The sequence below is a fragment of the Hyphopichia burtonii genome (genome assembly GCF_001661395.1).
Source record: "Hyphopichia burtonii NRRL Y-1933 unplaced genomic scaffold HYPBUscaffold_4, whole genome shotgun sequence".
NCBI classification, from domain to species: domain Eukaryota; kingdom Fungi; phylum Ascomycota; class Pichiomycetes; order Serinales; family Debaryomycetaceae; genus Hyphopichia; species Hyphopichia burtonii.
The window spans coordinates 618,012-634,990 of record NW_017963731.1 but is presented as its reverse complement, the minus strand read 5'-3'; the positions used below and the strand labels follow the sequence as shown (position 1 = coordinate 634,990).

The 16,979-nt window shown below is 35.9% G+C and overlaps 8 protein-coding genes across 8 annotated transcripts; 5 read left to right on the top strand and 3 right to left on the bottom strand.

The window, feature by feature from the left end:
* Positions 1-204: 204 nt before the first annotated feature.
* HYPBUDRAFT_6375 (uncharacterized protein) lies at positions 205-3,999 on the top strand (the record flags this gene model as incomplete). The annotated part of the gene is made up of 1 exon (XM_020223571.1): positions 205-3,999. One exon carries the CDS (start codon positions 205-207, stop codon positions 3,997-3,999), a length of 3,795 nt encoding a protein of 1,264 aa, XP_020076149.1.
* Positions 4,000-4,398: 399 nt separating this feature from the next.
* EXO1 (Rad2 family nuclease) lies at positions 4,399-6,249 on the top strand (the record flags this gene model as incomplete). Its single annotated transcript, XM_020223892.1, has 2 exons — positions 4,399-5,558; positions 5,682-6,249. Coding segments are annotated over 2 exons (1,728 nt in total), but the record flags the coding sequence as incomplete, so codon positions are not given.
* A 382-nt stretch (positions 6,250-6,631) lies between these two features.
* HYPBUDRAFT_153011 (uncharacterized protein) lies at positions 6,632-7,293 on the bottom strand. The gene has a single exon (XM_020221325.1). It carries the CDS (start codon positions 7,242-7,244, stop codon positions 6,672-6,674), a length of 573 nt encoding a protein of 190 aa, XP_020076147.1. The 5' UTR covers positions 7,245-7,293; the 3' UTR covers positions 6,632-6,671.
* Positions 7,294-7,494: 201 nt separating this feature from the next.
* HYPBUDRAFT_153010 (uncharacterized protein) lies at positions 7,495-9,221 on the top strand. The gene has a single exon (XM_020221324.1). It carries the CDS (start codon positions 7,525-7,527, stop codon positions 9,091-9,093), a length of 1,569 nt encoding a protein of 522 aa, XP_020076146.1. The 5' UTR covers positions 7,495-7,524; the 3' UTR covers positions 9,094-9,221.
* TFB3 (TFIIH/NER complex subunit) lies at positions 9,182-10,346 on the bottom strand. Its single transcript, XM_020222751.1, has 2 exons — positions 10,310-10,346; positions 9,182-10,254 (listed from the first exon to the last, which is right to left on the bottom strand). Exons 1-2 carry the CDS (start codon positions 10,326-10,328, stop codon positions 9,251-9,253), a joined length of 1,023 nt encoding a protein of 340 aa, XP_020076145.1. The 5' UTR covers positions 10,329-10,346; the 3' UTR covers positions 9,182-9,250.
* A 190-nt stretch (positions 10,347-10,536) lies between these two features.
* On the top strand, positions 10,537-12,231 carry HYPBUDRAFT_153008 (palmitoyltransferase). The gene has a single exon (XM_020221323.1). The coding sequence runs from the start codon at positions 10,669-10,671 to the stop codon at positions 11,968-11,970; it is 1,302 nt and encodes a 433-aa protein (XP_020076144.1). The 5' UTR covers positions 10,537-10,668; the 3' UTR covers positions 11,971-12,231.
* Positions 12,232-12,319: 88 nt separating this feature from the next.
* On the bottom strand, positions 12,320-13,539 carry HYPBUDRAFT_139514 (alkene reductase; the record flags this gene model as incomplete). The annotated part of the gene is made up of 1 exon (XM_020219713.1): positions 12,320-13,539. Exon 1 carries the CDS (start codon positions 13,532-13,534, stop codon positions 12,320-12,322), a length of 1,215 nt encoding a protein of 404 aa, XP_020076143.1. The 5' UTR covers positions 13,535-13,539.
* A 1,093-nt stretch (positions 13,540-14,632) lies between these two features.
* HYPBUDRAFT_109758 (uncharacterized protein) lies at positions 14,633-16,093 on the top strand (the record flags this gene model as incomplete). The annotated part of the gene is made up of 1 exon (XM_020218725.1): positions 14,633-16,093. One exon carries the CDS (start codon positions 14,633-14,635, stop codon positions 16,091-16,093), a length of 1,461 nt encoding a protein of 486 aa, XP_020076142.1.
* Between the last annotated feature and the right edge of the window lie 886 nt (positions 16,094-16,979).

The window sequence follows — 16,979 nt, the reverse complement described above, 5'->3', positions numbered from 1 at the left end:
TGGTATAGTAAAGAACTAATATAGTTGGTGGTTTAGGTCTTGCCATTACGAGCCCATTCATTCGTTACTCTGCTTTTTGCATTCATTTCCAGGATTATCAACAACCCCCAATACAAGAAGGGTTTGTCATTCTTTTATATTAATCCAAGTTTTACTAAGTGAAATCTAATAACATAATCAGATCAGATCAGGCTTTTTGGCAACATGGTGACCAATAATAGTAATAGCGGCGGCAATAATGGAGCCGCCAGCGGTAATCTACTCCAAGTGCCCCCACAGACCCCTAGAGCTTCATCGCATCGTCGTTCAGGGTCGGGCTCCGGCTTGGGTGGATTGAGTGGGTCGGGGGTCACACCATCGTTTAGTTTTGGTTTAGGTTTTCTGCCTTCTTTCCAGTTTAATTCTCCAAGAAATCTTAACTTGGTGAATTCATTCTCTCCCCATAGATTTTTCCATTCTTCCAATGAGCTACTGAGGGTGGTTTCATCTTCAAATGGTACATCTTCCTCTTTCAACAAGTCAGGAGGTGGGCTAGATGCATCTTCAATGCCTGCTCCGGCTAATTGTTCATCTCATAAGAAAAATAATTCGATTCCTTCGGCAGCGGATATTTTTAATTCTTTAACTCCACCAAATTCATCTAAATCAAATCAAAATAAGTTTATGGATTCACTTACCTCTTCAGTAAAGAAAGAACCAAAGTCTCCAATCAGTATTAAACTGAATCAAAAACACGATTTTGACTCATTAGATCATAATGATTCTATGGATTCAAAAAATGATATGGATATTTGGTCTTTAGCAAATGATGATTCAAATTCTCAAAATTTAACCATCAACCTAACTTCAATTTATGAAGATGAAACAACCGAAACCCCAAAAAGAAAAAATGATAATTCTTCAAGGTTTTTAACTCCAAATAAATTGATGCTTAATACAAAACCAATTATCAATGTACAAGACGTTGAAAACCCTGAAAGCAATAATGATCATTCTACTACCGAGAGCAATTCAAAAAATGATGATGACACTGATGATGAAATGGATAAGGACGATGATAATGATGATGATAGTGAAAATAATGATTTTAGGAAAAATCATGTTTTTGACGATAAAAACAGATTAAAATCAGCTCCTTCCTTAGTTACTATAAAACCAACTAATTTGGATCAGTTGCCTAAATCGTCTCCTTCAGATCCTGGAGTTATAAAGAAAAAAAGAAAAATTTCCTCTAACTCAAGTTCCACTTCAGATTCTCCAAGTAAAGCAATTGCTTCTCAAATTGATACTATTGCTTCACCTTCTAAACGTGGTGGTTCTAATTTAGCTCCAATTCAAAATTCATCAACTCCATTGAGAAATCCTGATAATTCTACTCATCTGGTTAATGTTCATGATGAATCTGGTAACGTTGTAGCTAGAGTATGGAATTCAGAACTTGATGAAATGTTACTCAAGTCCTACGCCAAATTTAAGGTTTTCAAAGAAAACCAATTATTAGACTCTACTTCAACTTTGAAGAATACATCTCAAAATAAAATTTTATCAAGAATGCTTTATAATAAGACGGGGATCTTAAGAAATTCAAAACAAATAGCATCAAGATTATTCAGACTCACCAAAACAAAAATACCTGCAGCAAGCAGAGCTCCTCTTAAAATCCAAACATCTCCAAATAATTCTTATGATGATGTCGTTAAAACTCCCCTTAATAAGTTAGCTGCTGCTAGAAGTGCTAGCACCACTGGTCTCAATAATAATGACATTGACAGAGAATTAGATCAATTGTTATCATCAACTCCGATTGATGACATAGACCTCACCAGTGTGTTGAAAGATAGCGGTATTGATTTGAGCAATACTAACATTTCCATTAAATCCGATCATGATAAACAAAATCCAAATATCTTAACTAACATTGACACGAGCTCGGTCCCTCAAAGAAATGCCCCAACCGAGTCAAAGTTCAAACTAGAACCGAAACTCTTCAATATCCAATACAAAAAGGATTCATCTCAAGCAACTTCAGTTCATCATTTCACTCAATTAGATACCAGCTACATCTCTAAAACTCCGGTAACCGGATCGAATCTTAAGAGAAAGCTAAGATTCACTGAAGCTATTCTGACAGAATTTGAAAAGTTCAGTAAAACATTAAAAGAAAATGAACTTCCAATTTGGTATATCTCAACAAGATTTGATTTGAAGTCTAAGCTGAGTCAACATCCAAATCAAGGCTTTGATTCCACTCTGATGTTCAATTGTGAAAATGGTGATTACAGCTCTACTTTGAAGATCGAAGTCCCTGTTTCGAAAGATGACCCTCGCCAATTTTTACATTGGAAATGTTGTACTTATGTTTACATGGATAAAAATTTATTATTTAAATCAACTGAAGCTATCAATGGTTATAAAGATAATCAGAATACTAAATTTGATTTACATGTACCTTTCTTGAAAAAATTTTGGAGTGGCTATTTGTCTTATTTTAATAACGGATCTTATGATGCTGATGAAGTTCAAAAATTATTCATAATGCAAGTTCTTTTTGAAGATGACAATGAAGACGGTAATAATGACGCTTTTCCTAACTCTGATTTGTTACAAGGCTGTCTATTATACGAATTTAAAGCTAAAGGTGAACATCTTGGTATCAGTAAATTGAATTTCTTAACCTTATTAGGTGACGATCAAGAAAATGATGATGATAATGAAACTGTATTAGCTGGATCATCACCGTACCGTACTTTATCTCCTAAGAGAAATGATGACATGTTTAGATCTCCTAACCTTATTCAGAGAAGGCAAAGTTTTCAATCCAATCATTTAAAAATTGATACCAATAAGGCAAATTTGAACAATGACATAGATAGACTGGGTCCATCGAGCGCTCCACTTTATAATCCTAAATTTAATCAGAAATTTGCAACTCCGCACAATAATAGAAGACAAATGTTTAATCAAACCTCGTCTATATCTGAAAAAGCCGCTAGCTTTCTGGCTCAAACTGTTTCTTCCAATCCTCACCCTAATTTAAGTCATTCACAATCAACTGGTAACTTACATGACTTTAACCCTCATTATCAAAAACAAATCTCACCTTTGGCTAATCGTTCTAGCCAAAACAAATCTTCGAATTCATCGTCGCCATACCTAGCAAATTCTCAATTAGGAACACCGGCAAGTTTTGTCACATCAACTCCAGCCAAAGATTTCAAATTGAGTACTGATGCCACTGGAAATCAAATAAGCTCGTCGATCCAGCGCCCTTTACCTCCACAATCATCGATGTCTACACCATTATTACTGAACAAATACCCTTCTGTGAGCTCTGGTATGAACATGAATCCTAATATGCCTATGAATATGCCGATGAACATGATGAACCCCGGATTACCAATGAACATTCCAATGAATGTTAATATCAACGACCTTGATGCTCAAAATCTCAGCTCTCCAGGATTTATGGTCAATATGGGTAATAATGGTATGGTTAACCCATTGCTCCCACAAACTCAATATTCCCCTTCAGCTGCTCAACAAACTCAATTACAACATCAAGAACAACAAAAAATGATGATGTACATGCTCCAGCTACAACAACAACAGCAAATTGCTTTAAACCAACATAACCAACCTACATTAGTACAACAGAAAAAGCAACAAAGTAACAAAATGAAACCTTCAGCACAACCTCTCAATCATCAACAACAACAATCACAAATGATGCAGAAAATCACTGCTCAACGTCCTTTCATCCAATATCCTCAATCTAACAATCCAGTTAACAGCAGTAGACCCAAGAGTGATAATAAGGAGAACGTCCGTCCAAATGCACCAATGCAAATAAAATTTGGTCCTATTTTGGGATACGATCCCTCAAAAAATAACAAAGCCAATGATAAATCAAAATCTAGTCTGAATAACAAGGCAGCTTCAAGTATGAGTAAGTTTCCGGTAAACCCTCAGGTTACCATGTATGATCCCGAGAGAAAGTAGGTTCTTTCTCCACAACGTAATTTCATTTCTTCTACATAAATTTCAAATTTCTGTTCCAGCTTTATGTTTTCTGAACTTTTTTTCCTCTTTATATTATTTTGTAAACTTTTACTTCCTTTAGAGCCTGTTACTATATAATTGCATTAAATATATACTAATTTTCATTCGAAAGAGGGTGATTTGTAAAGGTTGCAGGACCTGGTTATTAACTTTGGCTGCTACTTCGATTTACTGCGAAGACGCGTTTTGTAACAAAACAAAAAAGAAAACAGTGAAAAAAAAAAAAAAACAGAGGACTTGAGATAAAACGAGCTGAGAAGGAAACTAGAAAACAACAACAACAACTTCATAGAGCTTTCACACCTTCCGAAGCACTCGTTATAATAATTTGAGCGAATAATGGGAGTAACGGGACTTCTTCCACATCTCAAGGAAATCCAGGAGGCCAGTTCTTTAGAGAAATATAGAGGAAAAACCCTTGCAGTTGATACTTATGGGTGGTTACATCGTGGTTTAATATCTTGTGCCCAAGAACTTTGTCAGGATAAACCAACAAAAAAATATGTTACTTATGTCATGAATCGAGTCAAAATGTTGAAGCATTTTGGTGTTGAGCCTTATCTTGTGTTTGATGGGGCTAATTTACCAACTAAAGCTGATACTGCCAAAGAACGTAGAGAAAAACGTGAAGAAGCCAGAAAGAAGGCAGACAATTTTGTGAAAAGAGGTGACCGCAAGCTGGCTTGGAAAGAGTTCATGAAAGCAGCCGGAGTCAGCCATGAAATGGCCAAATCGATTATGGTCGAGTTAGACTTGCATAAGGTCAAATATATTGTTGCGCCATATGAAGCTGATCCACAGATGGTTTACTTGGAAAAAATTGGAGCAGTTGATGGAATTTTGTCGGAAGATTCAGATTTGCTTATTTTCGGATGCCGTAGGCTAATCACGAAGTTGAATGACCAAGCTGAATGTTACGAAATAAACCGTGATAATTTTGCTCGGGTAAAGAAGATTCCCTCGCTCGCTCAGTATACCCCTGCTCAACTAAGACTAGTGGCAATGTTATCGGGTTGCGATTATACTAAGGGAATTGCTAATATTGGTATCAAAACTGCTTTCAATTTAGTAAAAAAATATAATAATTTTGATCGAGTATTAATTGCGTTAAGGTCAGATGGTAAAAAAATTGAACCTGATTTCGAAGACGAGGTTCATAAAGCCAATCTCGCTTTTCAATTTCAGAAAGTATTTGACCCTTTTCATCAGAAACTAACTACCTTGAACGAGTATCCTGACGATTTGGATTTCGATTTCGAGTTATTAGAATCCTGTTGTGGAAAGTCATTTGATAACGAAATTCATGTCCAGATATGTAATGGTAAACTTAACCCAAATACTCATGACTTATTACTTGCTAGAGAACAAAGTTTAGCAACATTGAAAGGCAATTCAGTTTATGGCATTCCATCTACCAAAGCTACAACTGCAACCAAGACAAAATCACTCACAAACAATGGCATCAATGTTAAGAAGACAGGTATTGACAGTTTCTTCAAGTCTAGCTCTGCATCATTATTGAAGTCAGAATCTAAATTGGTGAACTCCAAACCATCGATTGATTCTCTTTCCAAGTCAGAATTAACTTGTGAGAGTACAAAACCTAATATATTGGCCTCTAGCACCAAGGCAAATACCCAGCCCTTGACCAGTCCCAAAAGGACACAGACCAATAGCTCCAAGAGATCATTGGCTCACAGATTGCATAGTGATCCTACTGTAGAGAGACTCTCTCCTACGAGTAAGAAGATCAAAAAGTATACAGAGACTGTTGACCAGTCCTCTAGTGGTGGAAGCTCTAAATTTTTCAAACCTAGAAATAACGTTCCGACTCCTGATATCACGATCAAAAATAGAACAGAGACCTTTTTCGATTCAAGCGCAATCTCAGGAGATTCAGATATTCCGGATGAATTTTCTTCTCCAGTTAAGAATGTCCGTGCTATAGGGGAAATAGTTGATACAAGGAATGTCTTGAAAGAACTTGAACAAGAAGGTAGCATAACTGATAATGATGAAATAGATGACTCGTTGAAAAATGACGCTAAAATATCTAATCACAATAAGGAAGACTTTGATCTCTCTGATGAAAATGAAGAAATTGAAGAGTCTCCTGTTAAAAAAAAGACCGCTACGAAACTATCATTATTTGCAACAACATTAAGAGAGAGATTCCTGATGAAAAATACTGAACAGGAAAATAAGCCAATTAACCTGGTCAAGTATTCATCGAAAAAGATTAAGGACGGAAAATCAAGAATTATGGATGACCCAAAAGAAAACATAAGTCCCTTGTCATCGGATGATTCACTTCCCCACGTACAACCACCTTCCTTGAAAGGAGTCAAGACTAATCATAACTTTACCCACGAAAGAAACAGAAAACAGGTGTTTTCTAAACCATTACAAAAGCCCGTTGCTGAAGGGCCAATAGCAAAAGTTCAACCCAAAAAAACGGTTGACTTACGTCAATTTGCATTTTCTAGAAACTAGTTGTCTTAGCTTTTAGCTCATATGTACATACTTTCCTGCATTTTTACAATTATACAGATAATCTAATGCATTATATTTCTAGCTAATATTATATAGTTTCATTAAACGTAACAGATCAATTAACCCTTTAAATGACAGGCACTTATTGCGAGTCTTGTTAACTGTGTTTGAAGTGGTTTATCGTCCGAAAGTCTGGCATCGTTTAACTTATACAATTTCTTGAATTTTTTCAAATCAAGGAATTCATGAAAGAGGGTATCATCATCTAATTCTATATTTTGCTCCCTCGATGCCTTCAATAAGTTTTGTAAATACTCATCGAGGTTTTCCAACTCTGAAGCTTCCTCACTTATCTTTATTACAATTACATTAGGACAAGCACCATCCACTCCGAATCTCTTCAATGCATCCATTACATTATTGATTGGTGATAGACTTAGTATAATTTCAGTATTCAATGTACGAGCCCTCATATTACCTTGATTATAGTTCAAAAGAGCTTTGTGAATTGAGTTAAGCAATTGCTCTTCGGATACAATGCAACTGGTGTTCAAAAAGCAAAAGTCATAGTTGGAATCTCCTTCTGTTAGCTTGGTCTTCACCTCTGAAAGAACTGATGGATCAACATTTTTAAAACACGATATGTAAATATGCTGCTTGAATTGAAGTAGCTTTCGAATGCTATGTGTCATATTGTGAAAAAAGTCTATTGTACAGCCTAAAAATCCCTTTCTCCAAGTGATACGATTATAAAGACAAAAAATTAGGGTTGATACACCATAAAGTTAAATCGAACTTAGTGAAAAAAAAAAAAAAAATAGAATATCATCAAAAACAAAAGGCAGCAGATGTCCGGGCCTTTGTTTTGATTTTGTTTTTCTTTATTACTTCAGAAGATACTTGTTCAAATATTGTGCCTAATCTTTGTATCAAATAACAGAAGGAAAGCAGTATCCAAAGGCGAGAACTACCATGGAGGAAGAAGAAGAGGGCTCGAAGGCCCCATACCCCGACATTGAGGTTCTTCTAAGCCAATTACTAGAAGGACAAAGAATTTCTGAAGAGTCTTCCCTCTCTGATCAAAAAAAGGATTATCCAGAATCATTATTGCAACAAACGGATAAGGCTAATAAATACTACTGCTCGTTCCAGAGGTTTACGAAGCAGTTCATACCCGAGACAGACAGCACCAGCATTATACGATGGAACAATTCATCGATAGAAACAACACAACGACTAATTGTTGAAAAATGGGCAAATACAAACTTTGATAGAAGAATTACTGAGAGTGATCCACAAGGAGATGCAGAGACAAAGGCTGATGATGATGGTGGATTGAGAAGAAGTAAGACTTTGTCTAAGAACACGTCTGGGAAATCACTTTTCAGTTGGTCTACTGGAGATTCGTACATCAAGGCAAGAAAGAAGGAATTAGAACAACGAAGAAATGGCGCTAACTTAAATGCACCCACTAATGGACATAAAAGAAGTGTAAGCACTCCGAATGCATCGGCTTTGAGTACAGCTCCAAAGCCAATCGCGAGAAAGAACGAACAATTAAGGTTTGTAAAAGAAGAACTGATTCAAGAATCGGAATTAGGAAAGAAATTGAATTTGGGTACCCCAGATGCATCTGTAATGAACAAATTGAATATGATTGTGGAAAAAGAATCGAATTCTTTTATTCATAAGAGAATTCAATTGATTAGAGCTCACCATAGTGAACAGATTTCCAGAAAGATACATGAACGTAAGCGCAGAGATCATGAAAAACACTTGAGAAGATTAAGAGAAAAAGAAGAAGAGTATGAAACGGCCTTACGTGCTGCAATGCTCGGCCAAAACCACGTACGTAATAGTGGATTCTTTGGCTCATTGTTTGGTTTTAACAGCATGAATGTCTCTCACAATCACCAAAGTCGAGAAAGTTTACATAGTTCGTCTTCACGTCCCTCGATAGACAATTCACGTCCTTCTACTTCTGAAAAAAACTCACAGTCATCAACAAAGCGCTCCAAGAGGTTTTCGTTTATTCCAGTATCCGGCCTTTCATTGTGGGGGTCGCCAAAAGCTGATACGAAGGAAAAGATTTTTGATTTGGAAGACGAGCAGAAACGTGCTGCTGAGAATGGTAAGGAGGAAAGTTCAAGGGGACAAATCGAAAATGATAAGACAGATACAGCATCGATAGACATGGAGAAGCCGTCGACAGAAGACGACCCAAAGACCAACGACGATAACAAAGGAAACATCCATAATGATGTGCATAATCAAGATGAAGATATTTCTCAATTAGAAATCAAAGAAAATTCTGGAGGTCAACTTGGGAGCGGAGACGAACCAACGATTGTTGGAATAGATGAGTTCGAAGAATTAACCTCATCCCCGCCAGTAAAGAATCCAGACCAAACACAAACTAATCATGATTTTATGAACCTTGGAAACTCCAATGGCTTAGTCAGTCAAATTGTTGATCTTCCTACGGATACATTCCCAGTAACTTCGACTCCCAAAGCTCAGAAATCTAATGATCTTCTATGACTTTTTTGGAGAATAAATATTCTACCGTATGACGAACTTAATGATATAGTAAGATTCTTACAATCAGCATAATATTCTATTTAATATTCATTACTCATATTTTACAGAAACGATATATACTTATACATAAACATTCCTTCACTTCTAATGTACATTATTATTGCTTTTCTTTTTCTATAAAACAATTCAAACCCATAAAAGCTTCATCTAATGCACGTTCAAAAACATTTCGTAATCTCCAACCAGCACCCAAGTACTCTTTGTCTTTAGCTAACTTACTAACGTACGGGTCGAAATAGGTGTTAGAACCTTTTGCTGCATCGATATCCGTACCGGTGATCTCTTCCATTCCCAATAGATGATAACGTTTGTGCATGTCTCTATCACCTTTGAATGGTGTAAATGGAGTTTTATTACCTGCATCTTCGATTTCCTTAGCTTGTTTAGAAAATGGATTAGAGCTTTGAAATTGTTGTTCCAATTGACTTGATATTTGCTGTAATTGTCTCTTTCTCAATGAAGTTCTTTTCAAAAGATTATTATGAGATTGCTGAATTAATTCATCGGAGTTGGAACTGGAATTAGACAATTTATCTAGAAGTTCTTGTTTTTGTTGTTTCTGATATTCAATATCTTCGATTTCCATTTGTTTTTGAATCTTAAGTTTTTCTTGTTTCAAACGAGCCATAGAATCTTGATATTTCACCAAATCGGCGTTCTTTTGACTCTCCAGCATCGTTTTCTCCAAAATTTCAATCTTATGTTCATTTTCATAATTAGTCAAGTTTGCTTCAGTTTCCTCAACGTCTACACCATTGACTAAATTGAATATTATATTTTCAACATCTTCTAAATATTTGTTGTAGTCTTTAAGTTCCGCAAAATCCTCTTCAGTCTTATTGTAAATGGCACTGACTCGCTTCCGTATATCGATCTCTCTTTCAATGCTCAAATCATCAAAAACCTGTGTCTTCAACTTATTCTTGCGTAGTATGATCCCACATTTAGGATAAGGACACGGTGCTGGACCAAGGGAAAAGATTCTATCCACACATGATTCACAAATCTTATGATAACACTCTGGACTAATTAGAAAATTCATATTAGGTGACAAATATTTATCTGTTTTACAGATCGGACACATGTCCTTCGAACGATCATCTAGCATGTTCTGTTAGTATTTGAGTCTTGAAATATCACCAGTAACTAGACATACCTTCTACCATTTCCACCATCGCTGGGTTGTACTTAAGTAATTGAATTCTTTTCTGACAAATTGATTCTTCTATTTATCATCGAATCTATATTCTTTTTAGTCAGTACACACACCCGTACACCGATATTCAAAACTCCATACACCAAAAATGCTGAAAAAGACGGCAATGCCTCGAAGCTATTCGTTTATGCTAGCTTTGTTTATAAAGATTCGTTTTATTGATGTTACGAAGTTGCTGAAGGTTGAAGAGGTAAACAGCAATCGAAAGAAGATTATTTAAAAGGACTCGAACTTCTCTGCACGGTTCTTTGGTGCTTTTGAATAGAGAAGAAAAGACTGATTAGGAATGATACTATTCAATGGTTGATTTTAATAAGATACAAAAAGTCTACATCAAGAAGGTTGTTCCTGTGATACTTTGCTTGCTATTTGGGTATCTTGATTATGCTGTATGTTATGTGTTAGGGTATGAAGAGGTGTATAGACATCATAGCAGAGGTGCTGCTATCGTGCAATGGGTTTTATTGGGATTTTTTCAATTTTCACTATACTTTTATTGGTTGCTAATTATGATCAAAGGCCCAGGTGGAAACTTGAAAATCAAACCGTTTGATATTTACGATACCGACCAAGGGGACTTGACACCAGTACCCGATTATTTCATATGTGATGAGAATGGGTTTCCGTTCTGGTGTTCAACCTGTCAGTCGATAAAGCCTCCTCGTTCTGTTCATCTGGGAGACTTGAATTATTGTGTACCAAAGTTGGATCATTATTGTATTTGGATAGGTACAGTGGTTGGCCAATCTAATTACTTATTATTCATCAAGTTTTTGCAATTTATTAATGCATTTTCAATCGTATCTTTGGTGTATTTAGGTTGTTTCCTTCATCCTCACTTTGCAAGGCATTCTTATTCGGTTAACTTGAATTATGTTGCATCCATAATCATATGTGCATTCATATTAATCATGGGTATGACTCTTTTAGGTGCACATTTAAAATACATTTGTTTGAATATGACCACGGTTGACGATTTACGAGTAAACCTGATGAAACGGTACCAGAGATGGAAGCAAAGGTATCATAAACAAAAAGATAAGGGCAAAGATGTCACCAAAATGAAGAAGCGGATGCCTCGTAAAGAAACAGGTAAGCTGTTTGTCAATTTGAAATATCAAAATTCACGAGTAGTTGTGGAGTATTATCTCAAAGATAGGCCCTACAATTTCGGTTTCAAAAAGAACCTTATAAATTTAATCATGAACCACAATCTAAATTCTGGTTCAATGACACAAGAGACTTTCCTCTATTCCAATTTTAATTTTGCTAAAGCTATTCTAGTTTTCACAATCCCTTATTACGACATACCTTTCATTCTTTCGCAAAAATCAATACCCAATCCTGACACTGTAAAAGAACATTTTTTATCATATGGTGACAATTGCGATGGATTAAGTAATGAATTCTTACACTATTTAATAACGAGAATAGATGAAGGTAAATATTCTATTCCAAAATATCTCCAAGCACAAGCGTCTGCAACCCAGGAAGCTGTTCTGACAGTTGATAATTTTACACCAAATAGCTCAGACAAACAAAATGATTCACTGCCCGAAAGCTTTCATGAAGCAAATACAACGATGCCTGATCACGTATAAATAACTTCAATAAAGTTCTCATTATCAAGATCACATGTGGGAGATTAACAACCCAAGAAGTTCCCGCTACTTTTAGTACAAGAAAAAGAATAGCCATAGCTAATTGTCAAATGTTAATTGTGGCTGATTTTTTTGTATTTGATTGGCTTAAACAGTCTTCCTTGCATATTTGCACGCTATTATAAACATAGTCCAATTAACTGTTATTTTTCAACAGTTTTTCACCTAACATGATATTTAGAATAAATAATCTGCTTTTAGCTAGTCTACAATAATGATCATAATATTTTAGATATTAATAGTAATTCAATTATTGAAAATAGGAACCCAATTTTAGATAATTCAAACATCAAGCAAGAGCTTGAGGGAATAATTTATCAGCTTCACTAATATCTAAATTTGGCTTTTCATTTAAAGAAGGATAAGTGTTGTAACCTTTTGCCGATTTAGTGTAGAAAGTACTTCTATCATAAGGAACCAAATGGCTACCTTGGTACAATCTTTGAGCAAGATCTGGGTTTGAAATGATGTATCTGGAGAAACCAACCAAAGTACGATCATCGTCGACGTCTTTCAATAATTGTTTAAATTCTGGAGCATCGTAAGTATAGTTACCAGCACGGATCAAAATACCTTTCCAGATTTTCTTGATGAATTCATTATCACCAGTCTGTCGATCAATTTCAACATCAACAGCTCCAGAGACCCTTGGTTCCACAATGGAGATATAAGCAAGTTCCTTACCGTTATTAGCTCGTTTTTGTAATTCATTAACCACGTAACTAAAAGTCGTATAAGGATGAACTTCTTCTTTAACGGTAAGCATTGAGTTATAAGTAGACCAAGGAGATAATCTAATGGCCACTTTAGAAGCACCAACGAGTTCGATTAAAAGATCTACAACCTCCAATAAGAACCTAGCTCTGTTTTCAATTGAACCACCATATTTATCAGTTCTTTTATTAGTAGAAGGATGTAAAAAAGTTTCAATCATATAACCATGAGCAGCGTGAATTTCAATATAATCAAACCCTGAGGCAATTGCATTCTTAGCAGCTTGAACAGTTTCGTTTTTAACCAAAGATTCAATTTCATCTGTTGATAAACTTCTCAATTCGACTCCCAATTGGTTCAAAGTTTCTTCGTGCTCTTTGTTTTGATATACAACTGAAGGTGCAACCATTGGCAACTGATGTCTTTTAGCAAAATACGGATCAGAAGCTCTTCCATAAAATATCACTTGTATAGAACTGAAAGATTTATTTTGGTGAATAACATCATTGATCCTTTTCCATCCCTCTACATGGGGTTTTTTATAAATGCCAGGAGCTCCCGAATTCCCACCTGTTTTAGGTGTAATATTCGTAGCTTCAACAATCAACAAAGAACCTGGGAACTTTGATCTATCGTCGTAATGTTTCAATTGCAAATCACTGGGCTCTCCATCTTTTGCTGATCTAACCCTAGTACTTGGAGCGAAAACTATCTTGTTCGAGATTTCATTATCACCCACTCGAGTTGGAGTGAAAACTTTAGTGTTTTTTAAAGAAGCTGCTTGAATCATTATCTGATAACTACTAGTAGGATACCATTGAGCTTTGATAAAGTTCAATGCTTTATATACTCTTATTTATTAGTAATCTTTTCTTTCGCAACCGAAACATTGAAAAGCTGACTGCCTAATTAGTCAACCACCGAGACGTATTACCGAAGCTCCGCCAAATAAAGCTCAGTCAAATTAGTCAAGCGAAGCATCGTAGCTTCGAGTAGTATAAAATAACAGCATCCTAGTCCTGAATAAGACGAGAAAATAGGTCTTTGTAGGTCTGAATACTGCCAGAATCGGCATATAATCGAGGGAAATCTCGCTCGTAACGCATAAAGCAGCCACTAAGCTCAGATGGGTTGCAAGATCGCGTTATTAGGTACCGAATTAACAGTAAAGTATGTAATACGGACAGCGAAGGAAAAGCTGGTTGTAGATAATCAATTTCGTATCTTTATCTTATTTAATCTATGAAATACAGTTTAATTTTTTTTTACAGTTTACTATTATTGCAAATAACAACCTAAGATCTTGACATTAGTATTAGCCATGAGTAATACGATATCATGATTGGAGATCATGACAAGCAGCCATTGCCAGGACTCTAGATAAATGGAAATACTTTAATCATTTTCGAAAACAGTTTTACTAAGTTTTTTGTCTTACTTTGAATATTGTAAGCAATACGATGATTTAAGCGTCTTCTTATGAAGAAACAAACTGATTCTTACTCTCTGTTCTCTATAATTTGTAGTATACACTTTAAACACTCTCCTTATTACAGTTAGAGAAACTTATTAATAACAGTTATATATTTTTCTGAATTTTCGTGAATGTATTGTAAAACGTTTAGAACAGAAAAGGCCACCCAGCATGTATAGAAAGAAGAAGATACCTTTATTACCTTAAATATCGACGTAGGACCCCCCTTCCCTTCCGACATCCATCACTAGACTCTAGTTCATTGTGCTTTCAGTAGGTTCTTTGAAGTTGTTCCAGCACCATCAAAAAACCCATACACCAGATCATCAACCGTTTGTAAGTTATAACGATTTTTTTTTTTAATAATCAGATTCCACGTTTTCAATCCTTTTAACATAATATCCACTTAACAACATGGATTTGATAGGAGAGATTGTTGAGCGAGAGGTCGAAGCTCCCGCACCTCCAATGAGCTCGAAAAATAACGGGTTTCCCGACCCAGGGAAGCTTAAAGAGAAGAGAGTTTCTCGATGGAAGCAAAAAGCACAAGAGCAGAAGAAGCAAGAGAGAAGAGAACCAGCTAAAGAAAATATCCAACCAGAGCCCAAAACTGAATTAAGTGAAGCCGAAAAGATCCACCAGGAAAATATGAAGAAGATATCCGACTTGACCGAGGAAGAAATCAGTCAGGAAAGAGAAGAGTTATTGAACGGACTTGATCCATCATTGATTAAGAGTCTTTTAGCAAGAACGGAGAAACGTATAAAGGAAGAAGCTTGCTGCGATGGCCACGACCATGGGCATGATCATGCAGAAGGCTATGGTGGTTGGATTGGTGGTGGTAAAGATGGGAGCAGCGTATCTCATCTCGACTCTAACGACGTGGATAAGGCATTGGGTGTAAGTAAAATATCCTTAGCCGATGATATCAAGGAAGAAGCAAGTACTGAAGGAGACAAATCGAAAACCAACAAGAAGGATAAAACGGTTAGATTCAACGAAGTTGCAACCGTCAAATACGAAGATTTAGATGATGATATCGAATTAGATGAAGATGGATGGGAAGACGTCGAAGATATAAATGATTTGATTCCAAACATGCCTAAAGGCGAAGAGAACCAAATTGCACATGATGATTATCAACTACTATCAGAAAAGGAAGAGGCCGAAGAAGATGGAGCCCCTCTCAAAGTACACTTCCCCAAACCAAAGTCTAACAATAACGATGATTTGGATTTAAATGATCCAGAATTTTTCAATAAATTACACGAAAAGTATTATCCTGATTTACCAAAGGAAACTAACAAGCTATCATGGATGACCGAACCAATGCCGACCAACTACACAAGCACTTATGAATCAATAAGTGATATGAGATTTGATTTTAAAGGAAATTTAATCGAATTAGATGATTCTGGGGATAAACAATCTGAAATACCTACCTATATGGGATTACACCACCATTCTGATAACCCTCATTTGGCTGGATACTCACTTCCTGAGTTATCCAGGTTATCCAGGTCAGTGGTTCCAGGTCAAAGGTGTTTTAGCTTACAAATGTTAGGAAGAATTCTTCATAAATTGGGGTTACATAAGTACAATTTCATGCCTATTAGCGATAAAAAGGAAGATCAAGAATTTAATAATAACTTAAAATCTTTAGTTACTGATTTTGAAGATCTTATATGGAATCTTATTGGAGAACTAAGAATTCTTGAATCAATTCAAGAAGCAGCAGATGAATCTAAAACCAAAAATCTTTCAGTCAGAAACTACGCCATAGAAGCATTATGGTTATGGAAACAAGCTGGAGGTAAACAACCATCGAAGACTATTTCCGAAGAAGAAATAATAGCCCGAGAGGTTCAAAATTAGCATATATAAAATATATTACAAATAATACATGATGTTAATATTCGTTGAATGAGATCGAAAAATACAAAAGTAGATAACAGGTATCTTGCATTCGACCCAATTATAAAAACCCCATCCATTCAACATAAACGAAACACCATGTAGACACCCATCCAACACAAAACGTGAATTCAGCAGTATCACCGGGTATAGGTCAAACAGAGCCAGCATAGTAAACCAAAGTTCAAAAAACTCAATTTCTGCATCTTCAGCAAAAACTGCTGTTTCAACATGAAATCCAGTTCCCAAACTTCAACTAGCAGTTCTGGAGAAGCTAATCACACTTGACCTATTAATTACTTTCAATTGAATACAATGATAGGGTAACGAATATCTGATTTTTGATCTTCGCATATAGACACATTGTACCGATGGTCCACTAAAAGGGTAAGTTATGAAAACTTGATCGGACAACTTAAGTTATGCGGTGGTATACTCGACACAATACAGATTCGTTTTTCAAGCTAATATATATATTCAAACCTATTTAATAGCCTTCAATGAAAGTAGTTGAAAAGAAAGCTTTGAAATTTTTCATTTCAAACTTCTACATCGCGTTCCCAGTGCGGGTAACCGGCGTTCTTCATCAGTATCCTGGGGCTTTTACAACTAACTACCGGTATCAACCCACGATAAAGCACAGCTTTAGTTGAATATACTAAAGGGATCGGAAGTGATCCAGAAGGTTAAGACCAAAGATTGCTAGGGTTTCCGGCTACCAGGCAATTAAGTGTAGATGTAGTTATCGAAGTTTTGTATTTTTTCTTCTCAACACGACCAGCTTAACTATCAGACTGGGGAATCAAGTACGTATTTGAACACCAAATCAGACTACAGAGCTAGATAC